Raw genomic sequence first — 21,608 nt, 5'->3', positions numbered from 1 at the left:
CCTCACAGTGTATCAGCTTCTGGTTTTCCTTAAGAAAAATCACAATGTTGGGGCATAAGGTAATGGCAAGAAATGCAATTTCGTTCCACCAGAAATTCTGAAAACTCTTTCAAAAATACCTATTGGATAGTAAAAAAGTGCTTCTAATACTTGCATTACAGCTATCAACCTGTTTGGTTTGCTTTTACATAAATCAGACAACTTGGCCAATCTATAATCAAACATAACATGGCCCAGATTCTTTATCACCAAGACATACTAGATAGAGTAAGAAGGGACTCTGGTCGGGGGACCACCATCTGAATAAGTCCCCTTTAAAAATGATTTATATATTTCACACATCCCGTGAACTGTAGCATATTCAATATCCAGGAAGTACCTATAGTTCTCAGATTTTAACATTGAAAGAAATATTCCTGTTCATCTAAACTAATATAAAATACATGCACTTCTTCTTCCAAGAGTTAAGTGAGCTGTTGGAAATTGTGCAAAGCTGCCCTGTGATCCCAAGGGTTGTGTCCTGCTTGTAAACCCTGAGGGTTTCTTTTAGGTGTGAAATGATTGCAAAATCATTTAAGAGTCATATTATTCAAAAAGACTAAATTTTGCCAAAAAACAGAGATAGTTCCAGAATCGATGTTGTGAAGAGGGGAGGCAGGGGAGAAAGAGACACCAGGCCCACTTCCTTCAATACCCAAGGCACCATCCCTTCTTGGTTCATTCTCCTTATACTTTTCCACAAAATTTTCTCTCCTTAAAATTCAGTGAGAGCCTGTGAGATCCTGCTCCCGTGGTATCCCCTGGGTGTTTTTATGCCGGCTATAAATCATTAACTAGTCACACAACACTGGAGAGTGTGCAGTGTGCAGGCGTGTGGGTGTATGCAGCAACATTTTTACTAGCCAAGTTGCTAAGTGTGAGCTCCTTTCCAAATATCAGAACCACCCCTCCTCCAACCCCAATACTCGCCCAGTTATTGGAGGGAAGGAAAAAAATCACTGAATATTTGCTTTGGAGAAAAGCTAAAGCTTGCTGGTAGTGCAGCGAGTATTCTGCCCTGCACATTTCAGCAATCGAGTTGGTGCCTGGCAGGCATGTGCCAAGCTTCTGGACAGTGTGGCAGATGGACCTCCCCTGACATTATGGATCACGTACATTCGCAGAAGAGAATCTAGAAGTGGAGCGATACCCCAGCCACTACTAATTAAAGAAATTTTTCCTGTCCTCAGACTGAAGAGAAGTCACATTTCATGGATACCTAGACACCCATGTATCCGAATTCCATAAAAGAAAATGTCCCCTGATTTGCGGCCAAGTTGGGAAAAGTCCATGCACCTACAACCAACTCCTGCGAACATGAGGAGGAGACTCACCGTGCACTTGTTGGGCTTCTCCCCAGAGTGGACCCTCATGTGGATCAGCAGTTTATATCGGGCGTTGAATGGCTTGTACCTTCGAGGACAGCCAGCCCAGAAGCAAGTGAAGTCTTCCCCTTTGCGCTGGTCTATGTGAACCTTCTCGATGTGCCGCACAAGTTCCTCCTGCTGGTCATACAGGGCACTGCAGTCTATCCAGCGACAGGAGTGTTTGCCCCCCACATCATCCATCTCCCCATCCTCCTCCAGGGCAGCCTGGGGAAGGGCCAGGGGCTGGGCCCGGGGCACTAGCTCTTGGTGGTGTAGATGTGGGTGGGAGTGGTAGGGTGGCGGGGGGCCCTGTGGGGGCGGCGGCAGAGGAGGCAGTGGGGGCGGCGCAGGGGGCAGGTCCAGGGCTGTGCCCGGGAAATCATCCAGGCGCTCGGTCTTCAGCAGGCTAGCCGACTGGCCATCAGGGTTCGGCAGGCCATGCTGCACCACCATGTTGTTGACCAGACCTGGCTGGAGGGTCCCATGCTCCAGCTGCTGCATGCGCTCATACTCTAGCACACTGTCCTCTCCGTAGGCTGGGAGCGCCAGGCCACCGCCGGCCACCCGCAGGCCCTTCTGGCTGCTCGGCACTGAGCACGGCTGGGGAATGCAGCTTCCCCGCACCCCCAGGAAATGCCCATAGACCTCGGGCTGCGGGGACATGCTGGCCGGGGAAGCCCTCGACCCATTGATGTAGGCGACCAACGACGTGGGCGAGGTGCGGATGATGGTATTGAAGTCTATCCCGATGCCATCGGACAGTGGGGACAAGGACAGCGCTCTCTTCTTAGAGCGGGCTGAGTGGGACCTGGCCGATGAGTGCCGGGGGCTAGGGTAAGGAGAGTGGCTATTTTCCATGCCAAAAAGGTAGGACGGCAACGAGTTAGAGACGCTATTGCTAGACACAGCTGTCCCAGGAGGAAGGCTGAGGAGGTCCCCTAGATCGATGCCGTTCTGGGAGCTGTGGCTGGAGGACAGCGACGGGAGAGCCCTGTAGCCATGAGACCACTCCTGTTTCACGCTCAAGGCTGACTGACTATCCGTCAGGCTCAAAGTTGTGGACGCCAAAGACTCACGAGAAATAAGGGACCTGGAACAGCAGCCAGAAGGGAAAAAAAGAAAAAAGACAAACATTTTAGCAGGATATGGATTGCTTAAGAGCTAAAAGAACATTGCATTGACAATCCCTTAAGTATTTCCCCTAATTACATTCTCGGCTAAACACACATTCTTTGGCTAAGATAAAACCCAAGGCTTTTAGTTCCAGGTAAATAACATTTTACCAAGAAGGACAATAGAGGCCAATGCTCACTGGAATAATAAAACAAAAGATCTATTGTTATAAATAATCTTAATACTATAATGATAATAAAGGGTCCTTGCTTTATTTTTAAATATCTTTTTTAATGTGGGACGAAGGGGGAGGAATTAAAGACCAGGGAATAATTATTGATGCCTGTCATGGCAAACCAAATAAGCAAGCATTTAGTAAGCACTTGCTGTGTACAGTATACTACAAATATGCATCACAGTGAATACAAGTCTAAACAGATCCTCAGCCTTTGAGCAAAATTTATTCAGTTAAGTAAAATGTAAACTTATGCTTCATTTGAAAAAAAAAAGTATATCCTCAAAGTCAAAGGGTCATCCAGGAGACCTAATAATAACTTCACAACTTCATTTCACTGATGATAAGGAATCCTAAAGATTTCTTTGATAGTAACTCAATCAGTACTTAGTCACAACATCAAATCACCCAGGAAAATTAAAAAATATATACAAAACAGAGCTATGATAGAAAAGGAAATGACAGCCTGAAATCAAGTTCTATTTAGTATAATGGTTTAATGACACCTGCTAGACTGGGGTTTTCCATGAGTTCCTCTACCGAATCAGAGCAGTTTGAGACCAAGAACATATCTTTCCCTTTCAGGAGTTCACTTTAGCAGTGATTCATCTCTTTTTCATTCCCTTTACAAACCATGTCCCATGTGTCATAAGATTTACCTGCAAATCAAAATGGTTTGTAATGTATTCTGGCCACTTTAAAATTTATCTTGCTTTACTATGACATCATTGCCTTAAAAAAAATCATTGGAAGGAAAAGCCACATCCCTTGGACGTAAATTTGTCACAATGAAGCTAGCCATCACTCACTGTCTTTCCTGACTCAGACATGGTGTGTATCAGAAAAATCCAGTTTACTCTGATGCACCTTGCATTGGCTTTCTACCAAGATTTTTCTGACAAAAAAAATTAACCCAAAACAAAATATTAAACAGAATATCTATCTTCCCAGAATGAACCCATTTACTACTTCCAGCTGTTATACAGCAACCTGTTGCAAAGGAATTGAGGGGAAAAGAGAAGCATTCTCGTCCCATCTGTTCCTGTTTGTCCTTCTCACAAAATGGAAGCCAGGAACACTTTTTTCTACAAGTGAGCTATGGGCAAGAAAACATCTTGACTCTCAAAGGTACAGTATAAGGTGATAGATAACACCGTTATCGATGTGATGCTTCCACCGAGTGAAGTAATGTTTACCAATGACAAACACAGCAGGAATTTACGTCCCATTGCCCTTGACACAGATTTTTTTTTTGCCACCCCATTCTTATATTCGGGCTGAAGTCCTTTTGCAAGCCCCAAAGTGGTTTCTGAACCATCTGTTTTTAATTCCCCATGGACACTTTCAATTATTTTCCCAGCACACCCGCAGCATGCAGCCCTCCCTGCAGAGCTCAGCTGAAGGCTCCTGGTGATTGGATGTCAAAGGCCTTTTGGTCCCTTCCCCAGGGAGATTCAGGAATTGCTTTCTGACCCAAGCCAAATCAGTAGTCGTGTCATATATGAGGCAAAGACAACTGACTTTGCTTTATACCCGGAGGTTGAAAAGGCTTAGCAAACATTCTCAAATGGTACTTTGGCTTAGCCACTGTCACTGTCATACTGGAGCACTTCAGATTTTTAAGCGGTAAATATCAGGCAGAAGGTATTCTACCCAGCTGCGTAGACTTTGCATATGAAATTATATTATTTAGTTTGAGGGTGGCCTCCAGTGCGACACGTTAATCTGTTCTATTGTCGAGAGGTTTTCTTTTTTCCCCAATTACACCTAACTATGACTTGATTTAAATCTGACTGTAACCCCACACAGACATCCCTTAACTCCTTGGATGTCTGTTTTCTAAGATGGTTACCATACATTTTCCAGAAAGCAAATTCTATACTCTCTTCATGATGGCAATAATATGAACAGAGAACTCCCCCCTTCTATCTCAAACACCAAATACGAACAAAACTTCCAACAAATGAAAGTTTACCTAGCTGCCAATCCCCCTCGTGTGCAATTCCCCAGATCTTTCCATTTTTCAAAGTTCTAATCCATGAAACTTCTCCCAAATACACCAGTTCTCAGTAGAGTCCTCTTTCCAAAGCAGGTGTAAATCGTCTGTACTGTGCCTTAAATGTTGCCCACTATTGGCATCTGTGGGTATAATGTTCCTCAATGAAATCCAAAGCCCTTCAACAGAAGGAATTGTTTTTATCTCTCTGGCACCCACCAGAGTATAAGATATATAAGTTTTCAAAAAACTGTTGATTAAGAAGGGGAATAATCAATACAATGATAAATAGCCATCACTTACAGCTTACAAAGCATTTTCCATGCACATCATCACATTTGATACAGCCTGTGAGATGAGTAAACTGGATTTTTAAAATAACCTCTATTTTACAGAGAATAAAAACTAAGGTTCTGTGAAGCCCTCCACTGACACCACACAAACAAACACTGGAAGTAGAAATGAAGCAGCCTTGGATAAGCAGTCACCTAGTGAGTCACACAGATCCTCTGTTGTTCTCCCCATACCATTCCCCAGATGTGGTCCATTATACTCTGCCTGATTCACAGACCTGGTGTAATAGGCTTGAAGTCACACAAGCTGTGGTTAGAACCCACATTTTCTGCGACAATCTGCTGAGTGACTGCGGAAAGTTCCCAAGGACTTTCTCCTACAGCCCCTGCTGCTGCACACACCAGGCCTCTGGGAAAGAGACAGACAAACAGCAGACATGACAACCTCCATTTCCCTGGGTTCATCTGCCCCCAAGGATGTTATTTCTAGTGACTGTTTAATTTGGAGTTATAGGAAAGGAAAGAGAAATAGCTCAAACAAAATACAACCAATAAAAACTCTGACACGATCAGTGAAACAGGTTAAGGTGGCTGGTGAGGCAGGAGCTCATTGACTGTCATGGCGCCATAAGGGGCATGATGACCAAGCAGAATTGCTTGGTTCAGTGCCAAGTTCAAAAGAAATGCTAACTGACAGATCACATAGAATTCCTCAAACTGATCATTAAGAGAATATATATTATCTATGTCACAGAAACGACTAGTCCTGGTCCATCTGTAAGGTCTTGTCTGTGTGCATGGGCAAATCCCCCAGAATTAGCACTGCATCTAGAGATAGTATGGCTTTGTAAAACATTAGAACTTACAGAGAACTGAACTTACAGTCCAGAGTCTATTCTCAGCTCTCCTCTGAGCTTTGTGGACATACTCCAACCCAAAAGGAGACCCTAAGAAATTCCACCACCAGAAATCACCTCCATGAATGTCTGGTTTAGGAAAGAAAAATGTAGTGTCTTTTGAGATCCAGAATGACATTATTAGTTTGATGGTTGCACTTTGTAACTGACAAGCTAAGTGACACTAGGCAAAGCATTTAGACTTTGTGTGTCTTGAGTCCATCATCTATACGACAGAGGTATTACCTGCAGATGGTTTATGAATATTCAATCATAAAATAGAATCATGGAAAGCTTAACATATATAAAACCCATGCAAGTAGTGTCCAATCCCTTCTGTTGCTGCATTGGTACATGAAGCCACTGTGTGAGGTTATCATATCAGTACTTGTCATTTTAGGGTAAATATATACAATGACTTCTGTATTACACAGAGTTTTGGCAATGCCTAAGTTAAGAATGGCTTCTGGATCTCCAAGAAGGTAAGGTGTAGTTTGCATTTATCATTAAGTGGGGCTAGTCAGAAATGGTTGGGAAGTTAATAAAGGCAAACATGAAGCATTAGGGTACATTGTACATCACTGGATTAAACAGAATCCTATGAAGAAGCAGTGCTTTTTTACCCCAAAGATTCAGATGCAATGAAACGTCGGGACACCTGCACCCCGATGTTTCTATCAGCAATGGCCACAATAGCCAAACTGTGGAAGGAGCCTCGGTGTCCATCGAAAGATGAATGGATAAAGAAGATGTGGTTTATGTATACAATGGAATATTACTCAGCAATTAGAAACGACAAATACCCACCATTTGCTTCAACGTGGATGGAACTGGAGGGTATTATGCTGAGTGAAATAAGTCAATCGGAGAAGGACAAACAGTGTATGTTCTCATTCATTTGGGGAATATGAATAATAGTGAAAGGGAATATAAAGGAAGGGAAAAGAAATGTTGGGAAATATCAGGAAGGGAGACAGAACATAAAGACTCCTAACTCGGGGAAATGAACTAGGGGTGGTGGAAGGGGAGGAGGGCGGGTGTTGGAGGGGAATGGGTGACGGGCACTGAGGTGGACACTTGACGGGATGAGCACTGGGTGTTTTTCTGTATGTTGGTAAATTGAACACCAATAAAAGTTAATTAAAAAAAATAATAATAAAAAAAATAAATAAAAATGTCCACCATTAAAAAAAATAAATAAATAAAGAAGAAGGTGAAAAAAAAAAAAAAAAAGCAGTGCTTTTTCCAAAATGAGCACTCCAGAAGACAAACAATTAAAGGAAGTCAAAAGAAGAAATATATGGGCAACCCCGGTGGCGCAGCAGTTTAGCGCTGCCTGCAGCCTGGGGTGTGATCCTGGAGACCCTGGATCAAGTCCCACGTCAGGCTTCCTGCATGGGCCCTGCTTCTCCCTCTGCCTGTGTCTCTGCCTCTCTCTCTCTCTCTCTCTCTCTCTCTCTTTCTCTCTGTGTGTGTCTCTATGAATAAATAAAATATTATCAATAATTAAGAAAATTCAAATTAAGATAAAATAACAATTTGTACATTAAACTGGCAAAAGGTATCAAAATAATAATATCTGGAATTTAGTAGAAAAACAGGAACTGTCATACTACTGGTGAGTATATCAAGGGTAGACCTTTGCTACAGTGCAAAATTTGCAAATTGCAAATACATAGCAAAAGCCTCAAAATTGCATATCTCCTTTAACTCAGCAAATTTTACTTCTAAGAATTTATTCTAATAACCAGATTTATTCTAATAACCAGACATATACAACAGAAGATTCACAGAATTGATCCAACAAAGCATTACTTATAATATTGAAACAAAGGGAACCAACTGAATGCCCAGTAACAGACTGATAAAAAATTATAGTTTTTTTTTTTTAATAAAATGGAATCTTGGGCAGAAAAAAGCCATTATATTATGCTGAAGAAGATTTTTACTACAGAAGAAAGTGTTTCTATTAACTTAAAAAATGGTGATTATAACATTATTTAGGTAATTAGATCAATGTGGTGGAAAGGAAAACCTGTGTTTATTTAGAATGTGTTTGCATCTAATGAGAAGGATGTGTATCAGAATTGCTCTGGGTAGCCCCGGTGGTGCAGCGGTTTAGTGCCACCTGCAACCCAGGGCATGATCCTGGAGACCCGGGATCGAGTCCCACATCAGGCTCTCTGCATGGAACCTGCTTCTCCCTCTGCCTGTGTCTCTGCCTCTCTCTCTCTGTCTCTATGAATAAGTAAATAAAATCTTAAAAAAAAAAAAAAAGAATTGCTCCCATGGTTGCCTGCGGGTAGGGTTCAGGATGACTATCATTCACTATTTTGTGCTTTACCATACTTTTTCCAATGAATAATAATTACATAAATAATCAAGAAAAAATAATAAATTTTACAGCTTTCTATACAATAGCCATCACTCCATGTGAACAGTGCATACCCTCTCCTCACCACTTTCCCTAGCATATCTCCAATGGACAACACACAAAGTTGATTGTCTCTCCATTTCCTCTTTACCTTTAGACAGAAAAATGCCCTCAGGTTGAAATGTTGCCTCCTTTCCTTCCATTCGTCTGATGGAACACACAAATCAATTTGAGGATCACAAATAAATGCAACCTTCCCAGATCGCTGAAAGTAATTTCCATACTTCACCAAGCCACCCCACCTCCCAACTCCTGCTTCTTTGCTCATCCTGCCAAAGAATTATTTCCATCGAAGGACTCACAGAATACATTGTCAAAAACACATGTCAATGCATCTTTAAGATGCTGTCCTTTAAGGATATAAAATTATGCAAAGGAATCAAATATGCCAGAAAACACTGAGATAATGACCCTTCTCCAGCCAGCCCATGAAAGGGGCTGCATAAGGTACAAGGCTGGAGCAGCGCGCACCCTGCCTCCCGTCACTTTCTCCATTAATTACAACTCTCTGCCTTCAAGGCATTGGCTGGACTTGCCACAGACAGGAAGCTGAAGGCTTCCCAATGACATCTACCCCCTGAGTACAGTTAATTTTACACGCAACACTCAGCAAGTCTGAGGAGTCCCTCAAGGCATAATCATCAATGGGAAATGACAGCAGCAGCTTCCCATCACAAAATTCTCAGGTGAAAAACAAGTTTCCATCTCACTAAAAAACTGGCATAAAAAAAAAGGACCCAGGAACTCTGATTTCTGAGTATCAAGTAGTGGCTAGGAGGACAGTGCAGAGATACAAGAGGGCAAAGGAGACACGAGCAAGAGGAGGGAGGACAGGAGAAGAAATGGGACCCCACACCTGTGAGACACCTCCACAGCTTCCATCCTCTGAGTAAGAGGAAACAGAGGGCCAATTCCTTTGCGAAATCACAGCTACAGCAGAGCCAAAACTTAGAGGTAAAAACTCTGGGTTGTGCTTCTCCAAGAAGACTACTTACAGAAGACGAAATAATTCATTTCAAACATGGAAACAGACCTTACACATTGCATGGTATTTTGGTTTTATGTCCTCTATAATATCAACCTGAGAGATACAAAAATTTGCCTGAAAGGGTGATTTCCTTTTCCTATTCAATTTTCTCCCATATGGAATGATATATGGCATTTATTGGACCCATTTATTCCAGCACCTAATCAGACATTGAGTTGAAATGTTACATAATTTGTGCATGAAAGTGTGTCTTCCCAGACATATCATAAAATCTTGAAATTCATGGCCTCTCTCTTTACATTTTCTACCATCTCCCTAAACTTCAATTATTGTATTATGAAGAGAGTAGGTACTTAACAAATATTCGAGTGGATGGGTGGATGGATAAACAGACAAACAGATGGGAAGGCATCCTGGGGTTACCACAATAGTATACACTGAAAACCGGGCAGGGAAGAGAGATCTATGTACAGGGCACATCTCAATTCTCTAGCCATGACAGGACCGCTTCACCAGGAACTGCCACATTTATACACTGGGCTTTAGTCACTAAAGCCCCAAAGTCAAACTGGGCATTACTTACATTCACACGGTAAAACAGCAGGTATTAAACCATTCTTCCCAATTCAGATATTATGACACATGGTTTTTATACACATTCCCCTACAAAGCTCAATTTGAAAGAGTTGCTTGACTGAGTGTGTGAATGTGTGTGTGTTGTGTGTTTGTGTGTTCAGCAGGGAAGGGAAAACACATGTGGGGTGTGATTATACCATAAGAAGGGGGAAAAAAAAGTAACATGAGACCTGGTATCTGAAGGAGGTATATTCAGGTTGGCAGCATTCATTGCCCTCTGTAAGCTAGGACTGATCTGGTTGCATGCTGTAGAGACCTGGCTTGCTGGAGGTGAATTGGGTCCCAGTCGCTGAACCATCATGGGACTGCTGGTGACCACTAGATTGTTGCAGCTGCCTTTTCCAATGGACTTGCACTGAGGCCCAAAGCCAAGAGCCCCTAAAAACAAATGAATCAGGTTAGCTTTCATGTGCCTTACATCAGAAATCAGTAAATACACACACTTGCCCACTTATATTAGGACTCCTCTTTAAAGATAGTCCTTGGATCACCTTTTTGTTCATTTTTAGTATTAGTGATACCAAAAGCTTTCTGTATTTCCAATGAAAAAGCCATTGCTACAATAAAAAAACTTCGATAATCACCATTCATAAAAAATGTGCTTACATTTTGCTCCTTCTATGCAGAAGCACCTAGCTATTAAGAATCATATTTTATTGTCTCCTTACCTAAAGAGTTAAGGTGATAAGTAGATGGGATTACTTATATCTAGAAGTTTCTTCTCGAATGGCTAATATATTGAATTAGCCAGCAAGGAAAGTTGACACTGCTGAACACTTATTTACCTCATTTACTTCCTTCCAATTCTGGCCTTCCAAAAAGTTTAAAGGGATATAGTCTGGCTGTGTCCCTCTAGTCCTGATTTCTCCTCTTCATCCCAGTACATTGTCATTGGACATATACCCAATTAAAAGAAAATCAGGACGAAAGACCCATTAACAAAATACTCATCCTAAAAGCAGCATGGTAACCAAATTCAACACTGATTTATCATCTCATTAGTAACAATCTTCAAATGTAGTAAAATGTGGTACATACCCAAAGGAGGAAGAAAAAAAGAAACCGCCCCAAACCTGTGTCATTATGGAGAAGTGAAAAACATAAGACAGAAAGTCAAACACAGCCATGACTCATTTATAAGAAATAATAATAATACTGGTTGAATCATTCTAGACATTCTTTTCACATGGATGTGCTTTTTTCAAACATTTTTTGCAAACTACCTGGTCAAGCCTCAGTGTGCACTGGTGTTCCCATTTCAAACAAAAATAAGCATAATGTCAGATTTTAACAAATTAAACTCTAAAATTTTCTCATCAAATTCCCCGTACCTCTCATTGATGTATCTGGGATCAAAATAAGTGGAAAATCATCACAGTAACTCTCCTTAGCCCCAGGGGACATAATTTCCTATTTTGTTTTTCCAGAAATTAAATCAATAACCAAAAAATGACTTTGTCATCTTTAACATTCTCTTCCAAGAGCCCACAAAGCTGAAGAATAAACAGACCTTAGAGCAATCACCATGCTCTCATCAATGAAACCACATCTCAAAAATGCTGAGAGAGTTGCAATGTTTTTAATTGGCAGGAACCTGCTGTTTAGTCCAGCACTCTGGGAAATCCCAGTGGTAATTCACTTGCCCAAGGCCACACAGGGATTTAATGACTGAGCAGAAATGGATTCCATTATAGGGTATTTTCATGGTGCCTATGTGTTTAAGTTTAGGTACTAGATGCTTAGTTTCTTCCTTGGATACTTGCCAAGATCATTAGCTCCAAAAGAAATTTCTCCCTGATTTTTTTTTCAGACACATAAACCAGAACCTTTCCCTCTCCCCCTCCCACTGCCACTTCTATCTGATGTATTTTCTTGTGCCTTGAAAGACCAATCATAGATAGTCTCTCCATTTTCAACGCTCATATAACAGTACCATCAGGTCTCCATTTTGACATCAAAAGTAGTGGGTACATTCTTATGCAATGATCATAAACTTAGTATCTTTATGAATTCCAACAAGCTACATGCCATTTGCTTTTCATAGTCTTTTTTTTTTACCTCGGAAAAAGGCAATGTGATGGTTCGTACCCTGGTCCAATATGTTAAGACACCTGAATTGCCTCCACAGGTTCCATCACCACTAGCCACTGCTATTAAAAGCAACATCAGATGTCAGATATTCCCGTTAAATTCAATATCATCTATTCATCTGTCATTTAATGCCTGGTTCTCTCTCAATAAAAAGGTTCTAACATCTACCTTTAAAACAAATACATATTAACAGCTGGAACAGCACAACCAAGAACTACCACTTGATGACAAAGCATACTGACACTTTCTTCCATCGAAGCTAAGATGCCATATATTGTAAGGGACAGTATTATTTTGTGTGCCGGTAAGAACACACGCCACCACTGTAACTAGCGCATGGTATCGAGATTTTGGAGAGGTTCTGATGTAGAAAAATGCACACCTTAAAAATCAATAAATACAAATACAGTTGCTGAAAATTTTCACTTAGCCCTTGTCTCGTTCATGCTCTCCTCTCTGCTGGGCACATCCTTACCGTAATTTGTCTACCTGGTGAGCACCTCTCGGTCTTCATGCTCTCAATTCAAAGGTCACCTCCTCTCCTGCTACCCCTTCCCCGTTGCCAGCTGGGCAGATGTGACCAAGTCTCCTTTTTGTTCTCCCACCATCTCTCATAGCACATCTGCCTCAGCACCTTTAAGGAACTGTCATGTTTACATGCCTGCCACTTCATCTTCTTTTATATTTTACTGCTTTTAAAGACAAAGATCCTGTTTGAGGTAGCTCTGCTTCCTCAGCACGTAGCCCAGGGCCTATAACACGTACACACCAAAGTCTGTCAATGAAGTTAAGAATGAATTAATGTGGATACAGAGAAAAGATCAGTGGTCCCAGGGACAGGGGCAGTGGGGAACCTATGGTTCCCAGGTATAAGATAAATAAGTCTTGGGCATTGATGTACAGCAAAGTGACTATAGTTAATAATACTATATTGCCTATTTGAAAGCGGTTATGTGAGTAAATCTTAAAAGTCCTCATCACAAGGAAAATAATGTGTGTAACTATGTGTAGCGATGGATATAAGGCTTATTGTGGTGATCATTTCACAGTGAGTATAAACAGTGAATCACTATGTTGCACACCTGAAACTAATACAGTGTTACATGTCAATGATGCCTCAATGAACACAAATTTTAATGAATGAATGAAAATAAAAGACAGTTGTACATGAATATTTAATACTCACACATTATTTCCACTGAAACCTCCTGGCTTAAAAAACCTCCTGGTTTTTTATTTAAAACAGTGCCAGTTTTCAAAAACAAACTCCAACTAAGCCAATCTCTTGACACTTCTCTATAGTACTGCTAACTGGGTCAGAACTGAGGATGAAGCCCATGGGGATCATAATTACAAAGCCATCTTCCTGGGTGAGAATTTTACACCGGTCAAGGCTGCCTTTGTAACTCTCCACCCTGGATTCACACATTCAAATGATCTCCCCACTCTGTAATACTGAGACATTCATCTCCCCCTTCCTGGTATCCCCATCGTTTTGGCTACTTTGGCTACATTCCCAAATTCACTGGCCACCAAGAACCTCATCTAATCACAGAGAAATGACAGCTTCTGAAAGGTATCATAAATGGCATCCCTGAAGCATGAGGGTGAGCAGTAAATTTATGGGAAACAAGTCATGTTTGTGGCACAGCGGTGAGAATGTTCTGGAAAATGGTATCATTTGGTTCACAAGTGGAGGCAAATGATACTTTGACCAAGACCTATGGCACTCAATACAACCATCCAACTCTAATATTGTTTTCATAGTGCCAAACATAACGAACACCACCAGACTGGCTGGAACCACACTGTGCTCTGGGCTCTGAAGACAGCCTGCCTTGGGGCTGACTTCCTGCACCCACGCTGGTCATGTGACTTGGGCAATTACTAAAGTATATGTGTGCCTCATCCCTATGCCTTCTCACCTGTAAAATGGGAACAAAAATAACACAACCTCCCCCAAGATTGTTGTGCATCTAGTATCAATTATACATATAAAGGACTCTGCACATCCTCCAGCACATAGTAGGTATTCAATCGATGTCAGATGTTATTGTCACTACCCTTACTATTACTGTTCACACCTCTCACTGATTTTTGGTCCACTCTCTTTCTTGAAGGGCAAAACAGTTCCTTATAATTCTTTGCACAAATCAAGATAGTGAATGATGCTATTTCATTCTCTACCCACTTTAAGGCTCGAGCCAACGTTTTAAAAACAGGTGTCATCACAGATAGAAGAAAAGTTTTCAACTGGCCAAGTTTGAATGTTGCTTGGCTTGTCATTCCCTGAAAACAAACCATACAGCTTTTCTGTCTACCAGATGTGCCAACCACTTGTATGCTGGTTTTTGTTTTGAAATACCACTTATTTTTAGAGGCTGCATGATGTTTTTTAAAAAAATGTGTTTACTGCTCAAATAAAGATACCAGTAGATGGCCTTCTGAGTACTACATACATTCTAGCCAAGATCACTGTGTGCTGGTGGGGAGTGCAAATATATTGCATTTTTGAGTTTATGAACTGAGAGGTCATCCTAGTAGGGGCATGTTTTTAATTAATGTCTTCGTTAGTTAAAAGGGTTCTTTTGAAGTCAAAGAGTTGATTATGTTGCAATTGCCCGTGCTGAGGCTATAGTCCTCAGAAGATTTTTGTTTACCCACTAGTTCCTCTAAAAATGACACAGATATGGAGGGGGACAGAAATGGCATATATATATATAGGAGGGAGTCAGGAAGAACTAATCAAAGTTTCTTTGGTTGTTACTATTCACTTAAGTGACACTTACCAAGTGCCAACCACAAGCCAGGGAGTCCCTGGAAACAGATGGACAAAGTCTTGGCCCCCATGGAGCCCTCATTCTGGCTACAAGAAGGAGTACAAAGATGAGTACTCTTCATTACAAAAGAAGTGACCACTGCTTCTAGTTTGGATCATATGAGATGGCTTTCTTTGTAGGCCAAACGTGATCTAATAACCTAACACAAATGCAGGGTGTTGTAGAGAGAGAAATAATAATATACATCAGGATTTGAGTCCTGGCTCCCCAACTCACTAGCTGTGTGACACTGGACAAGGTCTTTTAAGTCTATGTGCGTGATGTCCTATTACCTTGAATGGGGACAGTAGTAGTACCTAACTCACAGTTTGTTAAAGATAATTAAAAGGATACGTGTATATTAATATATACCTTACCACCATATATTGCCAATATAATATACATCACCATATACTACCAATACCACAATATGTTACCAATGTAATATATGCCTTACTTCCTTTGAAGATCAGGGTTTCCTTCCCAGCCTTTCATTTTAAAACATTTGAAAACTATAGAAAAGTTGTAAAAATAGTAAAATAAACTCTGTTTTGTCTATGAATAAACTGTATTTACCTCTTCATCCATCCAGCTTTCTACATAAGCTTACTTTTATTATTAATTTGTTGAACCATTTAAGAATAAATCATAGATTTTTGTCCTTCACTCCTAAATACGTAAAACCACAGTATAATTGTTAAATTCAAAACATTTAGCAAGGACATAATAATGGCATGTAGCATATCATTTATATTCAAATATTATCAATTATCCTAAGAACACCCTGTAGAGCAACTGTTTTACATTCCAGGATCATGCATTTCAAGGAAAGGTTTTGAGGCTCATGCTGAGGTAGGTTAGTAAATCACCACACAGTAGGGCACAGAAAAAAAAAAAGAAAAAAAACAACCAACTGCAAATAAGCACAGTAGTTATAAGCATGGGTTAGCACCCCAGCTCCACCATGGACTGGCCGTGTGGCCTTAAACAAATTACTCAACCTCTCAGTGCCTCACTGTCCTGCTCTCTAAAATGGGATCAACACTAGTACACACCTCACTGAGTTGTTTTGAGGGTTAAAAGATCTAACATATGTCATATGTTTAGGGCTTAGCACTTAATATACTGGAAGTGTTAATTATATTTTATTAAAGAATTTACCTCGGGTATTTTCTGATTTTGTTTATAGCATCTCTTTCCTCTGGAGTGACCAAGGACTATAGGTTGACACCTCTCTTTCCAAAACCTTCTCCTCAGCATACAGTAGACTTGTCCTTCTCTGGATGGGCCCCAGCCTTCAAGCCTCCCTCTTTTCTCATTGTCATTCTACCTTATTCTTAGATTCTCTCCAGCTTTCATTCATATGCTTCCCTAAAACTAGAAATAAGAAATTATTGCATACTAAACATACTCAGCTTGCTATCTAGTGTTTTGTCAAACTGGTAACGTTTCACTGCTAAGATACAGTAGTGGCAACTTAATGACTATATGTGAGTGTGTAGTGTGTTACTCTGAAATACATTAAGGCAGGGGTAAATGGCTAAGAACACCAAATAATGAGAATCAGAATGACATAATTGGCTTTTCTATTCAGGGGTAAAGCATTTCAACTTAGCAAATGTTACAAATGCTCAAAATTGCACAAAACCTATGGGAGGTAAGGAATACTGGATATAGTATCCTGCCTTCATGTTGCTTACAGTCTGTAGAGACAAGACATACTCACCTAAGAACAATCAGATAATGAGACGGGACTGTACAGGATTAAGCATGAAGCTGAATCCTAGAAACAGGAATTCAGAGAAGGGAGAAATCTCCAGGCAACTCATTGACTAATAATAATTTTAACCATAAAGGCATTTCCCAAAGTCCTTCAGGAAGTCCAAGAGTATTCAATGGTAACACATAAGGCAAGATCACGGAGAGATCCATAGTCCCAAATAGCTTTGGGAAACCCTAACACAACAAAGGTAAACATATCTTTATAGTTCAGAACCTTTACTCCCAGAGCCTTTAAAAATGCAAATGCAGGGGGCACCTGGGTGGCTTAGTTAAGTGGTTAAGCATCTGCCTTCTGCTCAGGTCATGATCTCAGGGTCCTGGGATGGAGCCCTGTAGGCTCCCTGCTCAGCAGGGAGCCTGCCTCTCCCTCTGCTACTCCCCTGGCTTGTATGTGCTCTCTCTCAAATAAATAAAATAAATCTTTAAAAAGTAAATGTATAAATGCACATAATAAAACTCCCAGAGGAAAAAAATAAAAAAATGAAACTCCCAGAGGGGGAAATAATATGGAATGTGTATGTATATATATTTTTTTTTTAATTTCCCTATAAGTTCACTCAAGACTGAAACAGTTTTTGGAAAATAATAAGCTAGAACATGAAGGAAGAACAAGCACATGAACGAGAAGGAGATGACTGAATGTAGTCATGGAAACAGAAAGGAGGAGGCATGGCGTGTACTGAAGAGAGAAGAAGAGAAGTCAGGGCTGCCTGCAGGAGGAGGCTGTCTGTCTGACCAGGAGAAAGGAGAGGCAGACTGAAATGGCTGCTCTAAACCCCTGGAGACTCTGGTTGAACAGCTGGATGATATATATTTACCAATGGCCCCAAACCTAGTTGCACATCAATGTTACCAGGGAAGCTTTTCGAAACTGCAAATTTACAGGCTCCACCTCAAACCAAAAAAGTCAGATGGTGCTGGTGCAATTGGCCCGCTGACCTTGTGCTGTAGGTAGTGAGTGGTACAGTCCTACCAGAGACCATGTCCACCCAGGAGGCATTTGGAGGACACAGGGACCAAGGCTGGAGGAGCACGTGAACCAGAAGCTGGTCACATTTTGGTAAACAACAGAATTAGGAAGGCAACGGTTATGGGAGCAAGTCAGAGTAAGATTGGAGTTTTATAATTGGTAGATAAAGATTCAGGAGATCAAGTTTTAAAAGGACAGGGGGATCACATAAAGACTATTTTCATGACTCTGGTCCAAAGTGAGTTACTTAGTCCCAGCCAATAAATAGGCCAAATCTGAATCCAGATTAACAGAGATTCCCACGAGTTGTGTAGTTCTCATACCACGTTGCCCTTTGGAGTGCAGCTGGTATCTACCAAGTTCACCCTAAAAGAATATAACTTTCACACCAACACTCTGCTAACCTTAGTCAGCATTCAGGAATGTCGGCCTCCAAGTACAGAATCACTAGCATGACTCATTTCATCTGATCCCTGCATTAAATGGAATCGTATTTATACCCCAAGAGATTAAAAAATATCATATTCCTTTCGGTACCACTCAGTGCCCCAAATTCCTGGACATGAAGCCTCAATCTATCTCCCTACCACCAGGCACTCCTGATAAGGCGTTATTAATACACAGCTCCGAACCACCTCATAAAGATGTAAAGATATATTAAACAACATTCCTGAAGTTTATATGCTAAAGTCCCATCAGTCAGCTATGGTACATCAATTATCAACTAATTAGTACAGAGTGCTTATGCTGACCCTTCTGTTCTCCCTTGTAATGATTTGCCAAGTTAACCGAAAGCCGCTTTGCTCCATAGAGACTCTGAGTTTAGCAAGAGTGTTAAATAAAGTTCACCAACAATTAGCCTAGAAAACCAAAGAGAAAATGTAAGCACATTTTACTGCTTTTCCCTGGACAAATTTTCAAAAAATCCCATGGGAAGAGATGAGATATATTTGTTAAATAAGCAAAGCATTACTCTGAAAGGTGGAAGTAGCAAGCAATACAGCGCAGTTGGGGAACGTAGAGCTCCCTGATCAGGTATTTGTTTCCCGTGGCCCCACTCCAAGCTGAACGAGAGCATGTACCCCGGGGGGACTGCAGGTACACAGATGGGTGAGATGATGCTTGCTTATGATCTAATTTAACAGGTTTATACCATGGGAGTGATCTGTGAAAATGAAGGAGTTCAAGATAAAACTGTTATACTGACTCTATAAAGACAGAATTTCCATAAATAAGAAAGGCTGGGAGCAGAGAAGGGAGGGCACACACTTTAATGAGAGGAGACTGCCTCCGTTTCCCTTGATCAGGTGACATTTATTGAGCACCTTCTGTGGGCTTGGTGCTGTACAGGGCAAGTGGAGCCCCTGGCTGGTGGGTTAGTCCTCAAAGAGCTTCTGACCAGCTGGAGAGTTGTAACCAACACATGGATGAGGAAACACACCCGATCTTAAACTCAGTAGCCATGGTGCTGAGCACACAAAGTGTCCAAACAAGACCAAGACCTGTGTATACAGGAGGGGGTAAGGGGATGAGTAGGATTTGATCTGAACCTCTTGATGCTAAAGGGGAGAAGGCAGCCCAAAGAGGGCAAAGTGGTGTGGGGCAGCATGAGCAAGGAGCAGGGATGGAAATGCTAGGGCCAGAATGGCTTCACTCACCAGCTATGTGACCTTGGGAAAGTTCCTTAAACTCTCTGTGCCTCTGCTTCCGACCTGGGAAATGGGCATGGTACTTGTACCGACCTTCATAAGGCTGTTTGGAGAACTAAGAAGTCAATGTGTGTAAAACACTTAGCGTAGTATCCAGCACACAGGAAGCACTCTATGAGTTGTAGGTATTCCCAGTATTAATGATTCCCATATTAAAGGATTATCAGGTTATACAGGACATCCAAGACCAGCCTCCCTCTACTTCCCCCACCAAAAAAGCTATAGTAGGTGTTTAGGCATAGGTGTGGAGAGAGACTAGAAGGGAGGTAGTCTAACTACTTCCAGCACATACAGAGATAGAACAAAGACTAAAGGCAGGAAGCCAAGTGAGGAAAATGTTGTGATGATCTCAGGGTGCCGTGCTGAGGCCCTGGGGCAGGCCGGGCAGAAGCAAATGCAGAGTAACCCCAAATGGCCTTACAAAGGAAACAAAATATAAGGTTGTGGAAGGGCCTTTCAGAATTCTAAATCCCAATTCCAGGGCCTGTTACTAGATTCCAAACCATTCTCCAAAAACCAAGATCATGTCTTCCCTAAGATGTTTCTCTCTGCAAGTCAACCAAAAGCAAAGATGCGATAGGAAATGCCAAAGCTGCCCACAGGTAGACTCCTCACTGTATGGACCAGTGGTGACTACAATTGTTGCTAGATCCTTGTCTCTGAATTACTCAATAGCTGGGAATATTGCTAGTTTGCCTTCCTCTCTCCACACTCCCTACACACACACACACACACACACACACACACAAACACAACATGAAGAGAGTATAGTCTAAACTACTTAATATAAACCAACGGAACTTTTTTTTTTCAGCATATAAGAGCTGGTTCAGAGGCAAAAATTCCATTTACTCCTTCCTATTAGAGATAACATCTTAGTTCTAAAAGGCAAAGCTTACACAGGCATCACCAAAAGGTGCTAGACTACCTTTGCTTGCCTTCAAACAGTAATTCCTAAGAACTGTCCAAAGAGACACATACTCTACCATAAATATTTTCTGTTACATATGCTACATGGGTTTGCGAGTCCAGATGGGATGCCCAGAAGCATCAGACCCAGAGAAAAGGCAGATGATTATGGAGATTATACTTTTTTACATTAAAAACTCAGTCACCCATCTTCTAAGAACCAGACATTACCCAGCTTCCTACACCCAGAAGTCCCCCAGAGCCACTCAGGTGCCTCAGCAGCCAGATACTTTTTGCCTGTAGGCTATAGATTCTGGACTCCATGCTCCAAAAGCCCATTAGTAGCCCAGGTATATGGCAAGAAAATTTGTTGAGCTATGCTTTGTAATTTGTGCTCCTTTGTCCCAGATGGGTTATTATAAGAGAGCTAAAAGTAGATACTCTTTGATTCCATCCTCTTTCCTAGACCTGTGCAAAATCCTAAATCCACTGAGATTATCCAGGTGCTCAAAAGCTATGGGGATAGAGAAGATTGCCTCTGAGGGGGAAGTCAGGAGAAGGGGAGAGTGCTCAGCTCAAAGTCAAGGAAGGCAGGGGGTGGGGCAGAGGGAGGCATGCATAGGGAGGGTGTCCATGGCTGCATGACAAATGCACAAAGGCCAGACTCTAGGTCTGGGGTCCCAGCTCCAGTAGTTTCCTGTATCCAAGCAATGCATGGAACAGCAGACTTCTGGCCTTGGCCAGGAGGCACCTCAGCAAGAATCTGTAGACCACGAGCCAGGAAAGCTCTTGGAATGTTTTGCTCTGGACAAAGATCCTGGGGTCTTGTCTCACCCTGGCAAGGTAGTAATGACTAGGCACCCAGGAGAAAATGACTGAGGTTAGATTTCCTGCTCATCAGCAAGATGGGGTCTTGGAGTCTCATTTGTTTTGATTTAAAGGAAATAATTTTAAAAACCATTTCTGGTACATGAACTGGTAAAGTAAATTACAAAAGTATTTACTAAAATACTTTTAGTGAGGGGGCGCCTGGGTAGCTCAGTCAGTCAGTTAAGGATCTGACTCTTGGTTGCAGCTCAGGGTCATGAGATCAAGCCCCACATCAGGCTCTGCACTCAGTGGGGAGTCTGCTTAAGATTCCCTCTTTCCCTCTGCCCCTCACCCACTGGAGCAAGCACACACACTCTCTAAAAAATAAAAATAAAAATAAAATATTTTCAGTGAGGATGACTGTTTAGACACTAAACTTAGCAAGATCATTCTAACTCTAAATTCTCAAAATATAGTCCATATAATTTGCCTCCAAATAAACTTATACCATCTAGTGTATA

At 41.5% G+C, this 21,608-nt stretch overlaps 1 protein-coding gene across 6 annotated transcripts in view; it reads right to left on the bottom strand.

The window, feature by feature from the left end:
- Positions 1-21,608, bottom strand: part of GLIS3 (GLIS family zinc finger 3) — a 598,942-nt gene that overhangs the window by 263,050 nt on the left and 314,284 nt on the right. For 5 of the 6 annotated variants that reach the window (XM_072761706.1, XM_072761710.1, XM_026001604.2 and 2 more), the window contains 2 exons: positions 10,168-10,375; positions 1,374-2,496 (listed from right to left, as the gene is read on the bottom strand). In XM_072761706.1, the coding sequence (XP_072617807.1) occupies positions 1,374-2,496; positions 10,168-10,375 (1,331 nt within the window). The remainder of the gene's footprint in view (positions 1-1,373; positions 2,497-10,167; positions 10,376-21,608) is intronic. The other variant, XM_072761733.1, reaches the window with a different exon arrangement.

The sequence above is a fragment of the Vulpes vulpes genome, chromosome 1 (assembly GCF_048418805.1).
Source record: "Vulpes vulpes isolate BD-2025 chromosome 1, VulVul3, whole genome shotgun sequence".
Classification (NCBI taxonomy): Eukaryota; Metazoa; Chordata; class Mammalia; order Carnivora; family Canidae; genus Vulpes; species Vulpes vulpes.
Note: the sequence above shows the minus strand (reverse complement) of the source record. Positions and strands in the feature narration are given on the sequence as shown.